Consider the following 14,421-nt stretch of genomic DNA (forward strand, 5'->3'; position numbering starts at 1 on the left):
AGGAGTTACTCATCGTGTCTGATGGGTGATAAGGGCCCTTCCCCAAGGGCAGGCGAACACCCAGACGAAAGTTGTGCTCTGGGTGATGCGTATCGAAGTGCCAGCTGCCTCTGGAGCTCCACCGAGGATGTCCACGCTCACTCCTTTCCTTTCCTCAGCAACCTTCTGTTTTTACATCCTACCCACAGCCCGAGTCCTTCTTTGTTCTCTGTCCTGATTCCTTCTCTGTCCGTCTGTCTGTCTCTGTGCCATGTCCTGCTGCCCGTGTTCGCTCCGGGCGCCTCCTCAGCTGCGGGGCACACCCCGAGTGAGCATCACTGCCCCAACGCGGGCAGAACGCCTCCCTCCCTTTGGCTCGCTCCTCAGGAACTCCCCAGGTTATCTCCCTAGTCTGTACCCCCTTTAGCACCCAAATTCACCTTGAATTGTGCTTTTACTTCGCTTTCTCCTTTTCACATCCTTCCTTTCCTCATCCTTCATTTCCTCTGTCGACTTCTCCTTCCCTTCCACTCACTCCTTCCTCCCTCTTTTTCGCCTTTCCCACTTTCTCCTCATACCATAACCCGTTTCCTCTGGTTTCCTGGGTGTAGCTCGGGAGCAGGAGCCTCGGTCCCAACCAGGGTGAATGATGTCAGCCTAATTTACTTCCTTCCCTAGATCCACTCCAACCACACTCTCACGCTGTTAATAAAAATAAAAAAAGCACATATAATGGGGGTGAAAGCCCGAGACAACCAACTTTGGCACAAAATGTCTTTTGTCGCCGTGTGCTTTAAACTGATGAATTATTGTGGTGGGCTCCACACACATCCCACACAGCCCACGCCGGGCAGGGAACTGCCACAAGCACCTCGGATTCTCCAGCCTCTCTCACTCCTTCCTGTTGTCTCTGCTACTCCCTCACTAATTTGTTCCAGCCGCTCATTAATACTCTCCTAATTCCCCCCTCCCCAGTTTCACCTCACCAACCATTCCCTTCGCTCTGGCAGCTCAGGATCCAGAGGATGTTTTTTTCCCCTTGCAGCTCCAACAATGATAAACAGATGCTGGTGGTCTACGTCTGGCACAACTTCCCTGCTCGAATTTTGGTCGGGTTTTTCGTGGCCCTGGTTGTTCCTGACATTTCCCTGCCAACACAACGGGGATGTTGGGTTCATTTGCAACCTGGCTTGACCAAAAGAAAGGGCTCGGCATTAAACACTTAAAACATCAAAATACTAAAAGCCCCCCTCGCACGGGGCACACATGGGCGTGGGTTTACAAGGTTAGTCGAAGTTTAGACATAAGCAGGCATTAACAGCTGCAAAATTTGGGACTGTGGTTGAGGAGGAAGAGCAAAAAAAATTCCAGAGCTTCGGGTACTTAAAAAAAGAGAAATCAAGTAATAAATGGCCCCAGTGGCTGCTCTGTCTCTCTCCCCTCTCTGCGGAGCACGCAATTATTGCCATGTAACTTTAAAAAAAATCAAAGCATTTCCTTGAATTTTCTTCAGACCGTGGGTGTTTCTCTCTTTTTTTTTTTTTTTTTTTTTTTATTTTCTTAAGCTCCTCTAAGACACGCTGCCTTGCTTCAGGAAACGTTTCCTCCCCAGCTCCAGCCGCCGAAGGCCGGTGCCGGCTCTCGCCCTCCTCCGTCGCTGGGGGGTCCCTTCCCCGGGGGGCACCCTCGGGGTGGGGGCTGTGCGGGGCGGAGGGACCCTCGGGGGTGTGTTCGAGGGTGCGGGCTGGGGCGGGGGGCTCGGCGAGGCGGCGGGGCCGCCGCGGGGCTCCGGCGGTGCGCGGGGCGGAGGCCGCGGGCCGGGGCGGCCGCGAGTCCGGTCCGCAGTTTGCGTCTCTCCGGCGCGCTCCCCGCTCGGCGGCGCGGCGGCGGGGGGGGCGGCGCGCGCCGGGAACAGCCGGTTGTTTAAAATCCTTCTCGAACCGTTTCTAATTCCCCCTCGCGCGGGGAGCGGCGCGCGGGGGGGGGGGGCGGGGCCGGATGCGCGCCCCGTCCATCACCGCGCGGGGGGCGGGCCCGGCCAATGGCGCGCGCGTGTGGCGCCCGTCACCGTGGCGACGGGGCCGGTCCCGGGGAGGCGGTGATGGGTTGACAGGTGCGTGACAGTCGGGAGCTTCTCCGCAGGCATGTACGGCAAAGGCAAGAGCAACAGCAGCGTCCCGTCCGACAGCCAGGCCCGCGAGAAGTGAGTGCCCCCCCCCCCCCCCCGCGCCCCCTCACAAACTTTGCGGCGCTCGGGGGCCCGGCCCGCGCTCGGGGGCGCGGGGGCAGCGGCCGCGCTCGGGGGGTCCCCGTGAGGGACGCGGTGCCCGCGCTCGGTGAGGGGGGGGGGGGGCACGGCGGTGCTGCCCCGGCCCCGCTCGGGACGCTGCCCCGCGGTACCCGAGCCCCGGGCCGGCCCCGCAAGGTGCCGGGACCCCTCCGCTAACAAAGAGCCTGGGCAGGGGGCCGGGGCCGCGTCCCGCCCGTCCCAACTCGCCGCCTCGCAACTTTTGCCCGGCCCCGCATTGTTCGCTCTCGGGGGGGCTCGGCGCCCGCCCCGCCGCACAAAGGGCTCCCCGCCACCCCCGCGCCCCCCGCCTGGGGCCGGCCGGGTTCCCGCTGCCTGCCCCAACTCCTGCTGGTTTTATTATTTTTGATTTCCCATTGCGCACAAACCGCCGCGCTCCTGGGTTCTGCTGCCCGCGGAGCGGAGCGGGGAGAGCCCGACGGGGAGGGCTGGGGGTGCCCCCAGCCCGGGCACCGCCGGGGAATTAGGGAGGAAAACCCAGTTTTTGGGAACGGACGGCGTCTCCCCAAGTTGTCCTGTAGCGGCAGCGACTTGGCGTGACCGAGGCCGGTTTGGCACGGCGGGGTTGGAGGGGGAGGAAAAGCCCGTGCGAGGAGGAGGAAGAGGAGGAGGGGGACGAAGTGTATCGGAGGTGGGAAGGTCGGGGTAAGGCTGCCGAGGGGGTCCGGAGGCGGAGACCTCGTCCAGAGCCCAGGTTCACACCTCTCTGTTCCAAAAATCGCATCGCTCCGGAGCTGGTTCAGCACCGGGATCCGCGCTCCGGGCACGGCCGAGGAGTTTCCCTTCAGGCAGCTTGTCTTGAACCTTCACCTAAAAGTTTTTGTTTGTTTGTTGGGTGTTTTTCTTTTTCGTGTGTGTGGGGGGGGGGGTGGTGGGTTTTTTTTGGATTTGGTGGTTTTATTTGGGTTTTTGCCTTTTTTTTTTTTTTTAATGCTGGGTTAGTTCTTTTTCGTGCGTTTTTATTTTTGGTTTTGTTTGGTGGTTTTTTTTAAGGGACTTCCTAATTCCAGAGGCTGGCATGCACGCTTCCTGCAGCAGTAGCAGGCCAGGCATCTCTGTTTCTAGAGGAGAGGGAGGTGGTAGGGGGAATTTAAGGCGTTTGACGATTTCACACCTAACTTTGCACGGGAAAGTGGAGGGAGACAGAGGCAGCCCTGACGGGAAGCGTTAATTGCTGAGATGGAGCGGGAGACACAACTTGGGCTCTGAAATCTGATCAACTAGTGGCACTCCTTAGTTCCAGTGGAGGGATAATTTTAAAAATAATTGCTTAACCGCCTAGTGGAAGCACTGTTTATTTGTCTTAGCAAAATTAGGGAATTAAACCATTTCCTTGTGCTACATGGTTGCTGGTGTTTGTCAATACACTTGGTAAATCACTGAAGGGCACAGTGGGATCTCGCAGTGGGACTGAAAACAAATCCATAGGGCTGCTGTGTGTCGGATCAGAGGAAGATCATGTTGTTTTAATTCTGCTTTGCAAGAGCTACCCGGCATAAGCCACACACACAAGTGCTCTGGTCACGGGGCTGAAACTTTAAACAGTTCTCAGCCGTATTCTTTCATTGTAGGTGATTTTTCTTCGAGGTTCTTGGTGCTGTAAAGCACGTAATATTTCGTTTGGTCTGAAAATGCTTGATAATTTTCAGGGCAAGCTTGCCAAACTGACTTATTGCCAAGTAGCAACTGCCCTCCAAAGTAAAGTTATGAGGACCTGCTAGATGGTGCTGTTCGATTTAAATACACGTTGTCTCCCACTCAGAACTAACAGCTGGGAATGTGGGCTCCTCACATGTAGATTATTTTATGCAAAACACCGAAATGGTTTGTTTTTACACGGTGGACCTGACGGGTCGGAAACTTCATGGTCGCATATACTTACAAATGAACTCAGCTGGGAGTTGGAAATATCCTCTTTCTCCCCCCTCCTCCTTCCTTCAGTGAAAAAAAAAAAAAAAAAGAGAAAAAAAGCTTTTAGGCTTGCTTTATGATGTGGAATACCATTATGTATAGTCTACATTCCAGATTTTTTGGTATTACATCTGTTAAAGTTTCTTCTTTCTGATCAGATCACATCCTTGCCATTTGCATATGCTTGCTTTCTGACTTTCAAAAAAACTATGATTGCGTTTTTTTTTTCTCTTAGGACTTTGTTTTACAGCCACGCAATGCTTGTCCTGACGTAAAGCATGAGTTTTTGTTCCACTCAAAAAAAAGTGGCTGTCCAATTAAATATCTCTACAAAAATACAGCTCTGACTTCTGCATGAGATTGTGTTAATTTGGAAACCACGGAGAAAAACAGATATGTTTGACTGATACAATAAGTACTTATTTAATCAAGAAGAGTGGGATTATAATTATGTTTAATTTCAAAGTTTTTAGAACAGAATATTCAACTGAACGCTGGCATGTCTCTTCAAGATTTTAAGTGCCTAAAATTTGTAGCCAGTAGCCAATCTCCAAAACACACTTGTAATAATTGAGGAAATAAAATTTTTTTAAAAATTACGCTCTCTTACTTTTTAATGGCCTGATTATGTGGACCATGTCTCTTCCCCATGAGGATTTGTGTCAGTGAGAGGACCAGGGTGTGAAAAGCTTATTTATCAAGTGTGGAAAAGATGTGTGTTGTTCAGCTGCTGTTTGTGATATTTGTTGTGATACATTTTACAGAACAATCCAGTGCCAAGTGTGTTTTGTAGCACGGTGTCTTGCTGTGTGCTGCCTTCAGTATTTGTGTCCTTTGAGGTTATGTAATTACTATAAAAATGAACAAGTTTTGCCAGCCATTTATAATAGCCCTTGGCAAATCTTCAGTTCCAAGATGGCATTTGTTTTATGGTCCTCCTCTCTTTGTCCCTCCTGCTTGACCTCTGGGGTGAAGTGCCTGTGTTATTTAGCTCCACAACACGTGTGAAGTGTGGGTAGCTGAATTTGGGGGCGACAATACCGAATTTTGTGCCAGAGAGGTGCAGCACAGCACAGCTGGGTAAAACACCGAAAGTGAGGGCACAGGATACCTGTGAGCCCTGAGGAAGGTGGAGAGGAAAATCACGGGAGTCTTTGTGCCCCCTCTTCTCTCTGGAACAGCTGTGCCTTAATTTTGCACTGTGTCCATCCCAGTTGCTCAAGGATGGAAAAGTTGTGTTAAACAGTAGCTCTTCATCGCAATGCTGTGCCGGCTCCACCTGAGAGCCGACTACATTGTCAAAGGAAAAAAGACTATAAAGTATCCACACATCCTCTACTGTTATCTCTTCACAGCAACTATGAGCAATCTTTTTTGATTTTTTTTTCCCCCCTTATTCCTTAAAGTGGGAGTATTTCAGATTAGGAGCTTGGACCTGCCAACGTTTCACTGAATGGTGAAACTCTGTAAATTTTTAATCTTTGAGAAAAGAGGACCAGACCATTCAAGTTCCAGGTGCAAATGCAACTATCTGTTTATAGAGAAATAATATTTCTAGTTGAAAGTATATATGTAGAAAAACAGTATTAAACAATATACAAGGAAAACTAAATTCTGGTGGGAATATATGTTTTGAAATCAGTTTTCCTCATATTCCAGTGGTCTTCTAAACTAGTCCTCTTCCCAAGAAGCCCTTAACCTTCTTGGGGCTTGGCAGACTGCAATTTCATTTGTTATAAAAGGATGCCTTATCAAAATACTGTTTCTCATCAGGTCTGTTTTGGGCAGTTGGCTGTTTGTACGTACAGTTCCTTTGTATGAGTGGAGTTGTTTGGGGTTTCTTTTTTCATGTTTTTTTTTGTTTTTTCCCTTCAGATTTGAAAATACTGCATTGCACAAGTTTACATAGTTAAGTCACCTTTTTCCACTGCAATGTTTGTAAGCTACGTAAAAAGAGGATTCAGATAAAAGTTAACTGGCTTCAGTGACAAATTTGCTGCTCATCCCTGGGAAATGGCCACCTAGTTTTTTAAGTTCATGGTGGTAAAAGATACATTAATTTTTTTTTTCCCTCTTTGAAGACAAATCTGGTAGTTTCGTCCTGCCTGTTTTAGGAAGTTTGGGTTTGACATTTATACACTGATTCCGTCTGTCAGGTCTAACTTGTAAAAGTTGCAGTTGTGCTCCTCAGGGAGTCTATGGATATCAGGCATTTTAGGAGAATATACCTTTTAGCAAAGTGTGCAGAAGGGAAGGCTCCGGAATTAGTAGCTATTTATCACTAGTTATTGTTGGCCATGTGCTTCAGGTGCTCCCTTACTCTGCACAGGTGTCTTGGGAGCACATGAAAATGTTTCAGGGAATGTATGTGCTGCCATTCAGATTAAACAGGTACACAGTAGAAATTCATTCTGCTTAAATTACAGGCATATGATACTGTCACAAGTATTAAAGCAGCCAAGATTTTACTAACTGCCAAACTTCCACTGTTTGGGTGGAAAAGTTATAATGCAATAGTTAAGCCTTGTGCCAATTTATTTAACTTGTGTGTAAAACTTCAGTTGAAATGAGGCCCGTTTTGAAAATCAGGCAAAAAAAAAAAAAAAAAAAGAAGCGTTTTCCAATGTTTTAAAAGTTTTCACAACTTTTACCGTGGAAGACCGATGATACTTCTCTCCTTCGAAACGCTTGAAATCTGGTTGAAAAAGAAAAGGATGCGGGATTTGATTCCAGGGATATGTCTTTCTCCCATTTGCATGACAAAGCATCTGAATTTAGCCAGGATACAAGCCTTTTCAAAAAGATGCATTTGCATATGCTTAGGGCTTACTGACTGTAATCGCTGAATATTTCATCTTCGCTGGGAGGCAGCAGATCCTGGGATCAGAGGGGAGTAAAACTGGGGCTGGGTGGGAAGGAAAGTGTAGATGTGAGCAGCTGGAGCCTGCAGCTGTGAGTTGCCAGGACACAGAGATAACAGGGAGCATGGAGGACACGGAGTGGAAATGGCCAGTCTGGAGAGGGGAGATAGAGAATTGCTCCCTAGAGAACTGGCCCTGGGATCTGGGATCGGGGATCTGGCTGCAGCATCTGGACCAGGGACACAGACCTGGCAGGAGGGAGCAGAGCCAGCACAGCTAGGAGGCAGGTCAGGAAGCAGGAGGCTTTTGTTGAGTTAGGAGGAACATTCTGTCCCTCCGAGTGCTGGGAAATGACCATCCCCTTGCTGCCAGGAAGGACTCGAGAGAGCGGAGGTGTAAAATTTGTTGTCTTGCAAGGTAAAACCCTACCCACACGTATGAGATGCCAGCTGACCGACCGAGGGGTGTGTGGCAGTCCTGGAGCTGCATCTCAGGGAAGTCAGAACCCTGGGAGGGAAGGGTAGGATTTGCCAATCAGAAGCAGCTGGAACAGTGTGTCTCTGCAGTGTCTGAGTGCTGTACTTGCATTCCCAAAAATGTTCTCTTAACTTGGAAAATGCGGATATATACTGAGCGTATTTCTCACTTTGCCCTCATTTGCATGTTCACTGAATTTTTTTTCCCTCTGGAAAAAAAAGCTCTGGGGTTTTTATTGTGCAGAGAAGAGCATTGTTTTGGTAATGAGCAGCTATTTGATAATTTGCTATTTTGCTGTCTTGCGGTATGTGCCTTATGGCTGCCTTGCTGTTTCATAATACGGCTGTTCCTACAGGAAGATTGTGTTGTTTCTTTGGTGCCCAGCTCCACTGTGTCTGAGCTTCACCTCTAAAAATAGGCATCAAGCCACTCCTGACCGACAGCCAGTTTGGAAGTGGCACTAAGGTGCAGAAAAGCAAAAAGAAAAATGTTTATTGGTTATTGGGTGCCCAATTTGAGGTATGTAGCCCTGAATTTTTTGTTTTTAATTGGTGTATCACATAAACCAGAAATGCATATAGACAGCTTCCACTGTCTCCCTTGCCACAGGATGAGATGCCAAAGGAACTGTAGAAATGTAGTATTTTTTTGAAACCATCTCTCTTTTGGTTCTACTTTAAATTGGGGAACACACTCAGAAGTTATCCAGGCTGGAGAGCTGCACTTACGTGCAGCAGGACCTCTCCAGGCTGCTGTGCTTCGGGAGGGAGACTCACAATTGCGTGGTTGTGTGGTTTGGGGTGGCTGTGATTGAGTACAGCCGCTTCCTGGGAGGGTCACTGCCCTGCACAGCCTCGTGGGGTACTCTGCAGGCAATGAGCAATGGCTCAAAGCACCTCGTTTTTAAGGGTTTTCTGCTAAAGCTCCTTTGGGCACAACCAGATTACATTTTTTTCTCCACAAATGTTCAGGAGCTATGTCTACAGAGCCTTCCAGCTCCAGTGTTGCTTGGGGTTAGGACCACTTGTTTCCTCCTTTTTTTGGTGCACAAACATTCCAGGAAGGAGTGCTGGTCCAGGCTGAGTCACAGCTGAGGGGTTTTTTCTGCTCAGTTGAGCCACTGACCCATAAGTCCAGGCTGTTCAGGCAATGGGCAAGGTGCTGTTTCAGGTCCTGATTGAAAATCATCCTCAGATAGTAATAAACGTGTAAAGTCAGAAATCTTAATGACCTCTGTCCATCCTTCTCTAGTCTTTGCGGTATTTCTCACTTCCAGGAAGGGAACAGGTGAGAACATAAAATGTCCCTTTCTAAGAAAATGAAATATGGCAGTAGTCAAGACCATAGAGTCCTAGCTTTTCACTTTCCATCAAATATAAAAATAAACGGAACATTTTTGTGGTGGATCATTTTTTTTCCCTTTCACACCTTCTGTGGTTCTTGCCTCTGGACTGGTTTTGGGTTTTCTCCATATTATTAGTAGCGTGTCCAGAGCAGAATGAAATAATTACCTCTCATTTGAAATAATATATTTATAAAGCAATCCTGCTAATACTCCCTGTAACACTTGCATGTTTATTGTTGTTGGGAGGGCTTGTTTGTTTGTTTGAGGGTTTTTGTTTTATTTTGTTTTTCAAGTAATCCATTTTTGCAGTCACACATGCCCTCCAGGTTCTTTTTGCAACACAGCTGCCTTGCCAATTATTCCCCATTTCATATTTGTGTAGTTGATTTCTTAGTCCTGAGCATGGTACTCCACATTTGCCTGTATTGAATTTTCTGTTATTAACTTTCCCTTTTCTTTTCCTGTCCCCAGAAGGGCTTGTAATCTTTCCTGATTTGTCATGTACACTTCTGTATTTTCCTACATACCACTCATTAATGGATGTCTTTCACTGGAGTTGGCTTAGGGTAGCAAGAGCTTTCTTGAAACGTTCTCTCTTCTGTAGAAACACGCTGTTAGTGACTCTTCCATCATTTATTTCATGTGATTGTACCCTGATTTTTCATTTCATGAAGATGCTTGCTGATGCAGGTGTCATGTGATAGGCTAAGAGCCGAAACTTAATATTTTAACTTTTCCAGATGTTCCTCCTTGCCCACTGCCCACTCTCCCAGGGAACCCAAACTGAGCTGACATTTCTTTTCCTTGACAGATAATGTTGGCCTCTTGCCTTTCTGTTCTGAAGGTGTTTCTATCCCCGAAGCCCTTCCTTTCCTCTCCCTTTGCCCCTCCATTCCCTGTGCCCAGGGCAACCTGAGCCTGTTGTGGAGAAGCCTTTGGCTCCTCCAAGCCCCAGCTGCACACAGCTTTGACATACACATCTTCTCTCTAGGAAAACCAGCCTTGCTGGTGCTAAAAGAGCAAAAATTTAAATTAATATCATTTATGTTGCCCATTTTTTTTCTCTAGGCTTTCCAAAGTTCTCTCAATCTTTCTTTGGGCAAGAGTACAGGGGTCTTTTAGGCTTTATTTTTAAGCTGAAGCCACCTGTGAAAGAACACTGTGACACCACACTTTTTTTGCCTCACCTTGTTTCCTGTGCAAATATCAGTTGAAAATTACAATTTGAGAAAATCCAGGTTTCAGAAATCACATTTCTGATGGCAGATATAGTTTGTCAGCTTGTTTAACTCTTCTATGCATTGAATTCATGGGCTGCTTCATCCCATCCTTGCTAGGCTTTAAATCTGCCTTTGAGCTTGTGTCTTGTTGTTTTTTGGAGTTTGTATGGGTCTGGTTGAAATACAGTCCTTGATGTTAACCCCAAACTCTTGATGGGATTGATCAGGCCTAAATTGCCAATGAATTCCTAACTTGCTACTCAGGCTTGACTGTTTCTTTTCTTCCTTTTTCCTATTCCTTAATAAAATATAGTCTTTGAAAGAAATTTCCATCATGAAGAAGAAATTTAAGAAGTTACTGATTACACCATGTCCTATGCTTTACATTAATTTCCATTTTGTTTCCAATGCCTCTGATTCTTAGGAGAGATTTCACCTTAAAACCAAACCCAACCCCTCTAATTTTCATAGAAAGAATCCAGTGTTTTGAAAATACAGAAGCAATAAGTAATCAGTACTAATGAGTTCCCAGTATATGTAAATTCCAGTGCATGTAATTTCGTTTTTATATTGCTATTGATAATGTCTTGTTACTAGCAGGTGCATTTTTATATTGATATAATGAATTTGGAGAGTTAATAAGAATGCTCCACTGCTGGAATGAAGCATTTTTACAGGTAATCAGAAGAAGGTAAAAGGCTCTCTATGTTTTCTGTGGTAAACACCTTAATGCTTATAAAAAAATGTTGGGTTTTAGTCTTGAAAACCTGTTTTATAGGTTAGAAAAAAATTCCAGCAACATCAGTGGCAACCTGAAGTAGCCTGTGTTCCTTTCCTTGGGAGGGGCTGTGCTTTCTGAGGAAGATACTGGAGTATGGAAGTGGAACTGTAATTCCTTACTAAAATGTTGTTCTGGATGGTGTTGGGACAGAGTGGACCATGTGGCTGACAGGGGGTGTGATTGTGTCATAAACACGGGGGGATTTGTGAGGCTGCCACCTGACGCTCCTCAAAAGTTGTGCTTTATCAGATCCCTGTAACAGCAACAGCAGGATTTGAGAAACCAAAGCCCCACTTGATTTCTCCATGATAGATAGGTATTTATGTTCTTCTCCCAGCTAACTCTCAAAGGATGGGTGCCAGCTTTGGATGGCTCCTGTTCGGGTCAGCCTTTGAGTTGAGGTGCTGATGGGGAGGTGCTGGTGCTTTTTGCATGGTTGGAGTGTGGGTGAGTTACTGAAATTCCATCAGGTCTATCAGGAATAATGAAGCTCCCTTGCCAAATCTGAAACTGCCCTGGAAATGAAGGTTATGACTCCTGTTGTGTGTCACTTGAACTGTTTGGCCCTTTTAATTGCTTATTGTTTAATATTCATTGAAATGTGAATTTGGAGAGGGTATGTGCACATGAAGGTGATGTTTAAAAAAACGTAAAGGCACATATCCCAGCCTAAGGCATTTGGTTTTCCTGTGTGTTTGTATGCACATTGTAAAAGAATACAAATGAAAGTTCTTTTTCTGGGTTGGAGTGGAAGTACATGATCAACAAATAAACACACAGAGCTTGCACACAGGACAGTTGGTTAACAAAAATACAAAGCTGGAAAAGATGAAGGAGAGCTTCTGATCAGGAGATGAAGAGCAGCGTTGGAAGTTTGGAAATGTGCCTCTGGTGATGGTAATGGGCTTGACAAACTGAGCTGAAGGGTAAAACATGCTGGTGTTCCTGACTTCTGATGCAGCTCCTCAAATCCAGTGTCACTTCTAATTGTGCTAAATGTACATCTAATTCTTTATGAAAGAAAGATGTTTACTTTTACGAGACTATTATGTGTAGACAACCATTATGTTGCATCCACAAACTTAGTTATATATACTTCAAAATATTTTTAAAAATAATATGAGGTATTATGATGCAGCAAAACCCAGATAAGCAAACAACTCCCAACCCCAAATAAAACTATCTTATGCTTCAAAGATGCAAGATTTAAGTAATTTGTCCAACTGTAGCTGGGGAACATAGAAAAAGTGAATGAAAAAAATATTTTGAATGGTTATTTAAAATAGATGATTAGAAACAAAAGCAGACTGGAGTCCTGGATGCAGATGTATTCCTATTAAATGCAGTAATTAAAAATAGTTGTTTATAAAATGTTACCTATATTCCTCAAACAGACCTGTAAGTCTGTAGTAAGTAATTCCAAACTAGAAAACAAAAAGAAAGACAGAAGTTGCCCAGTGCCAATCTCCAGTTCTGGGTGGGATTACTAATTTAGGGGGAGAAAAAAAAATAGAAGGTTTTCTTGTCATAAAACCATATTTTTCCTGTAAAACAATGTCAGTGGATTGAGCAGTTTTTCACTCATATCACTATCTGGTAAAGCTCTTACAAAATACTTCAGAAAGTCAAAAACGGACTCTGTGGTTTCAATACTTAGACTGTGAGCCAGATAAATGCATTTGAAAATGCAGGGTCATGGCTGCAGCAGCTTGTGGGAGTACCTGTTCCATATTTTAGAGAGCAGATCGTGCAGAAGGGGCTCCCTGATAGAGCAGCACAGGGATGATCAGCAGCAGCCACAGGGAAACACACAGAGCTTGTGGAAGTGTTTTGGTATTATTTTCTGTTTAATTTCTCTTTGCACAGTGTACACATTCAGTGGGCAAAGCATAATTAGAGGGGCTCTCTGGTGTAGTGTGTTTTTACAGAGAGCTTTGCCTTCTGCAAATGGTTGTGGGCTGGAGTGAGCACCGGCACTTAATGCTCAGCACAAACATTGGAAATCCTCAGTAATTCAGGGCACAAGTGAAAAACTAATTGAGGAAAGTGTAGGGAAACCTAACCCATGGCAGTGTCAGATGTGCCGCGGGCTTCCTGACACCTTATTCTGAGGCATTCCGAGGGTGTTGTGAAAGGAACCAAGAAATGAGATTAAAGGGACCAACAGTGCAACTTGGCAAAGTAGTTGCTGTGTACTCTGCAGCCTCAAAATGGAAGTGTTTTCATGTTCTTCCTGCCTTTGTGATTCAGTTGTGGATTTCAGCTAAACTTCAGTCCAGTTCTGTGACAGGCAGTTTTTAGCAAGCCCACAGCTTTCTTGGTGTTTCTCGTTTCCCAGTCCAGGAACATATCTGAAGGATTAAGGTAGCTGAAGAGAGGTGACCATCACATTCTCCCAGCACTCATTTTTCTCACTGTGTTGCCTTTGTTTGTGTGTGTTTATAGGTGGATGTATGAATGTGTATAATCATTATATATCAAGGGTTGATATCTTTGTCTTTAGACCAGGCAAACAGGCATCACTTGCATGTGTTGAATCACAGAAGCAGATTGGTGGAAAAAAAAGACAAAATAAGCAACAGTTTTGATTCAAATATGGAATAAAATTAGAAGGGGCATTTTCAGAGTTAATAGAGTAATGGCACTCTTGGTCCACTTTTGAGCTAGTTCAGTGTCAGCCTTACACCCTTGTCATGTTGCTTGGTATGGAAACACAGAATTTACTGTGTCCTACCTGTTGGTTGTGTAGTGACTGTAGTTACCTCACCAAGGCTGATTTTATGTTCAACACCTGTATTTACTGGTCTTTAGGATCAATATTCAACACCTGTATTTACTTCTCTTTAGGACCAACAAAAGGAGTACCCAACAACCCAGCTTCTTAAAGCAAAGTTTTTGTTTAGAGCAGTGTGAATGAAAGCCTCTGAAAACAGCAAGAGCAGGCCATATGTGTAACTGTTTTCTGCCTGGGAATGCACTACTCCCCTAATGCTAATCTGGTAGAACAAGCTTTTGATTCCCTCAACAAGCTTCCATCCATGTTTCTCCCTGGACAGCACCCCCAGCAACTGACAAGTTTATCCAAAAAGAAATTAGTTTTTTCTTACCTTTTGACAGCCCGAATGACCTGAAGAAGCTTTTGTGCTCCAAAGGTTTATTCTTTCTCGTTTGCCCACTTTTTGGTTTGTGTGGGTTTTTTCCCTCCAGGTCTATTGATTCTGGCTAGGGACTGACAGAGCCTCACAGTGTGGTTCCAGGGCTTGGGGGAATGTTGAAAGCAGCATAAAAACCAGGATGAAGGGTTCTGTTCTGTTTTCTCACCTGGTGGTGGTGGGGGGGACCTCAGATGGAGGGAGAGCTGGTGCTCTTAAGGTAGCTTCAGATATTTTAGCTAAACGTGAACATTTGAAGAGGATAGGACAGGTGTACCACTGTTTGAAACAATACAGAAGCCATCTCAAGGATCAAAGTGTGTTTGAACCCTCTTTGTCCCACAGTCTTATGGCTGTAATGGTAACAGATAAAAATTCTGTGTGTTC

General features: G+C 45.6%; 1 protein-coding gene across 4 annotated transcripts in view; it reads left to right on the plus strand.

Annotated features, from left to right (window-relative positions):
* Nucleotides 1-2,006: 2,006 nt before the first annotated feature.
* Nucleotides 2,007-14,421, plus strand: part of SSBP2 (single stranded DNA binding protein 2) — a 134,699-nt gene continuing 122,284 nt past the window's right edge. The window contains exon 1 of one of the 4 annotated variants that reach the window (XM_039566488.1): nt 2,007-2,182. In XM_039566488.1, the coding sequence (XP_039422422.1) occupies nt 2,124-2,182 (59 nt within the window). In that variant the 5' untranslated portion in view covers nt 2,007-2,123. The remainder of the gene's footprint in view (nt 2,183-14,421) is intronic. The other 3 variants (XM_039566486.1, XM_039566487.1, XM_039566489.1) reach the window with 3 other exon arrangements.

The sequence above is a fragment of the Corvus cornix genome, chromosome Z (assembly GCF_000738735.6).
Source record: "Corvus cornix cornix isolate S_Up_H32 chromosome Z, ASM73873v5, whole genome shotgun sequence".
Taxonomy (NCBI): domain Eukaryota; kingdom Metazoa; phylum Chordata; class Aves; order Passeriformes; family Corvidae; genus Corvus; species Corvus cornix.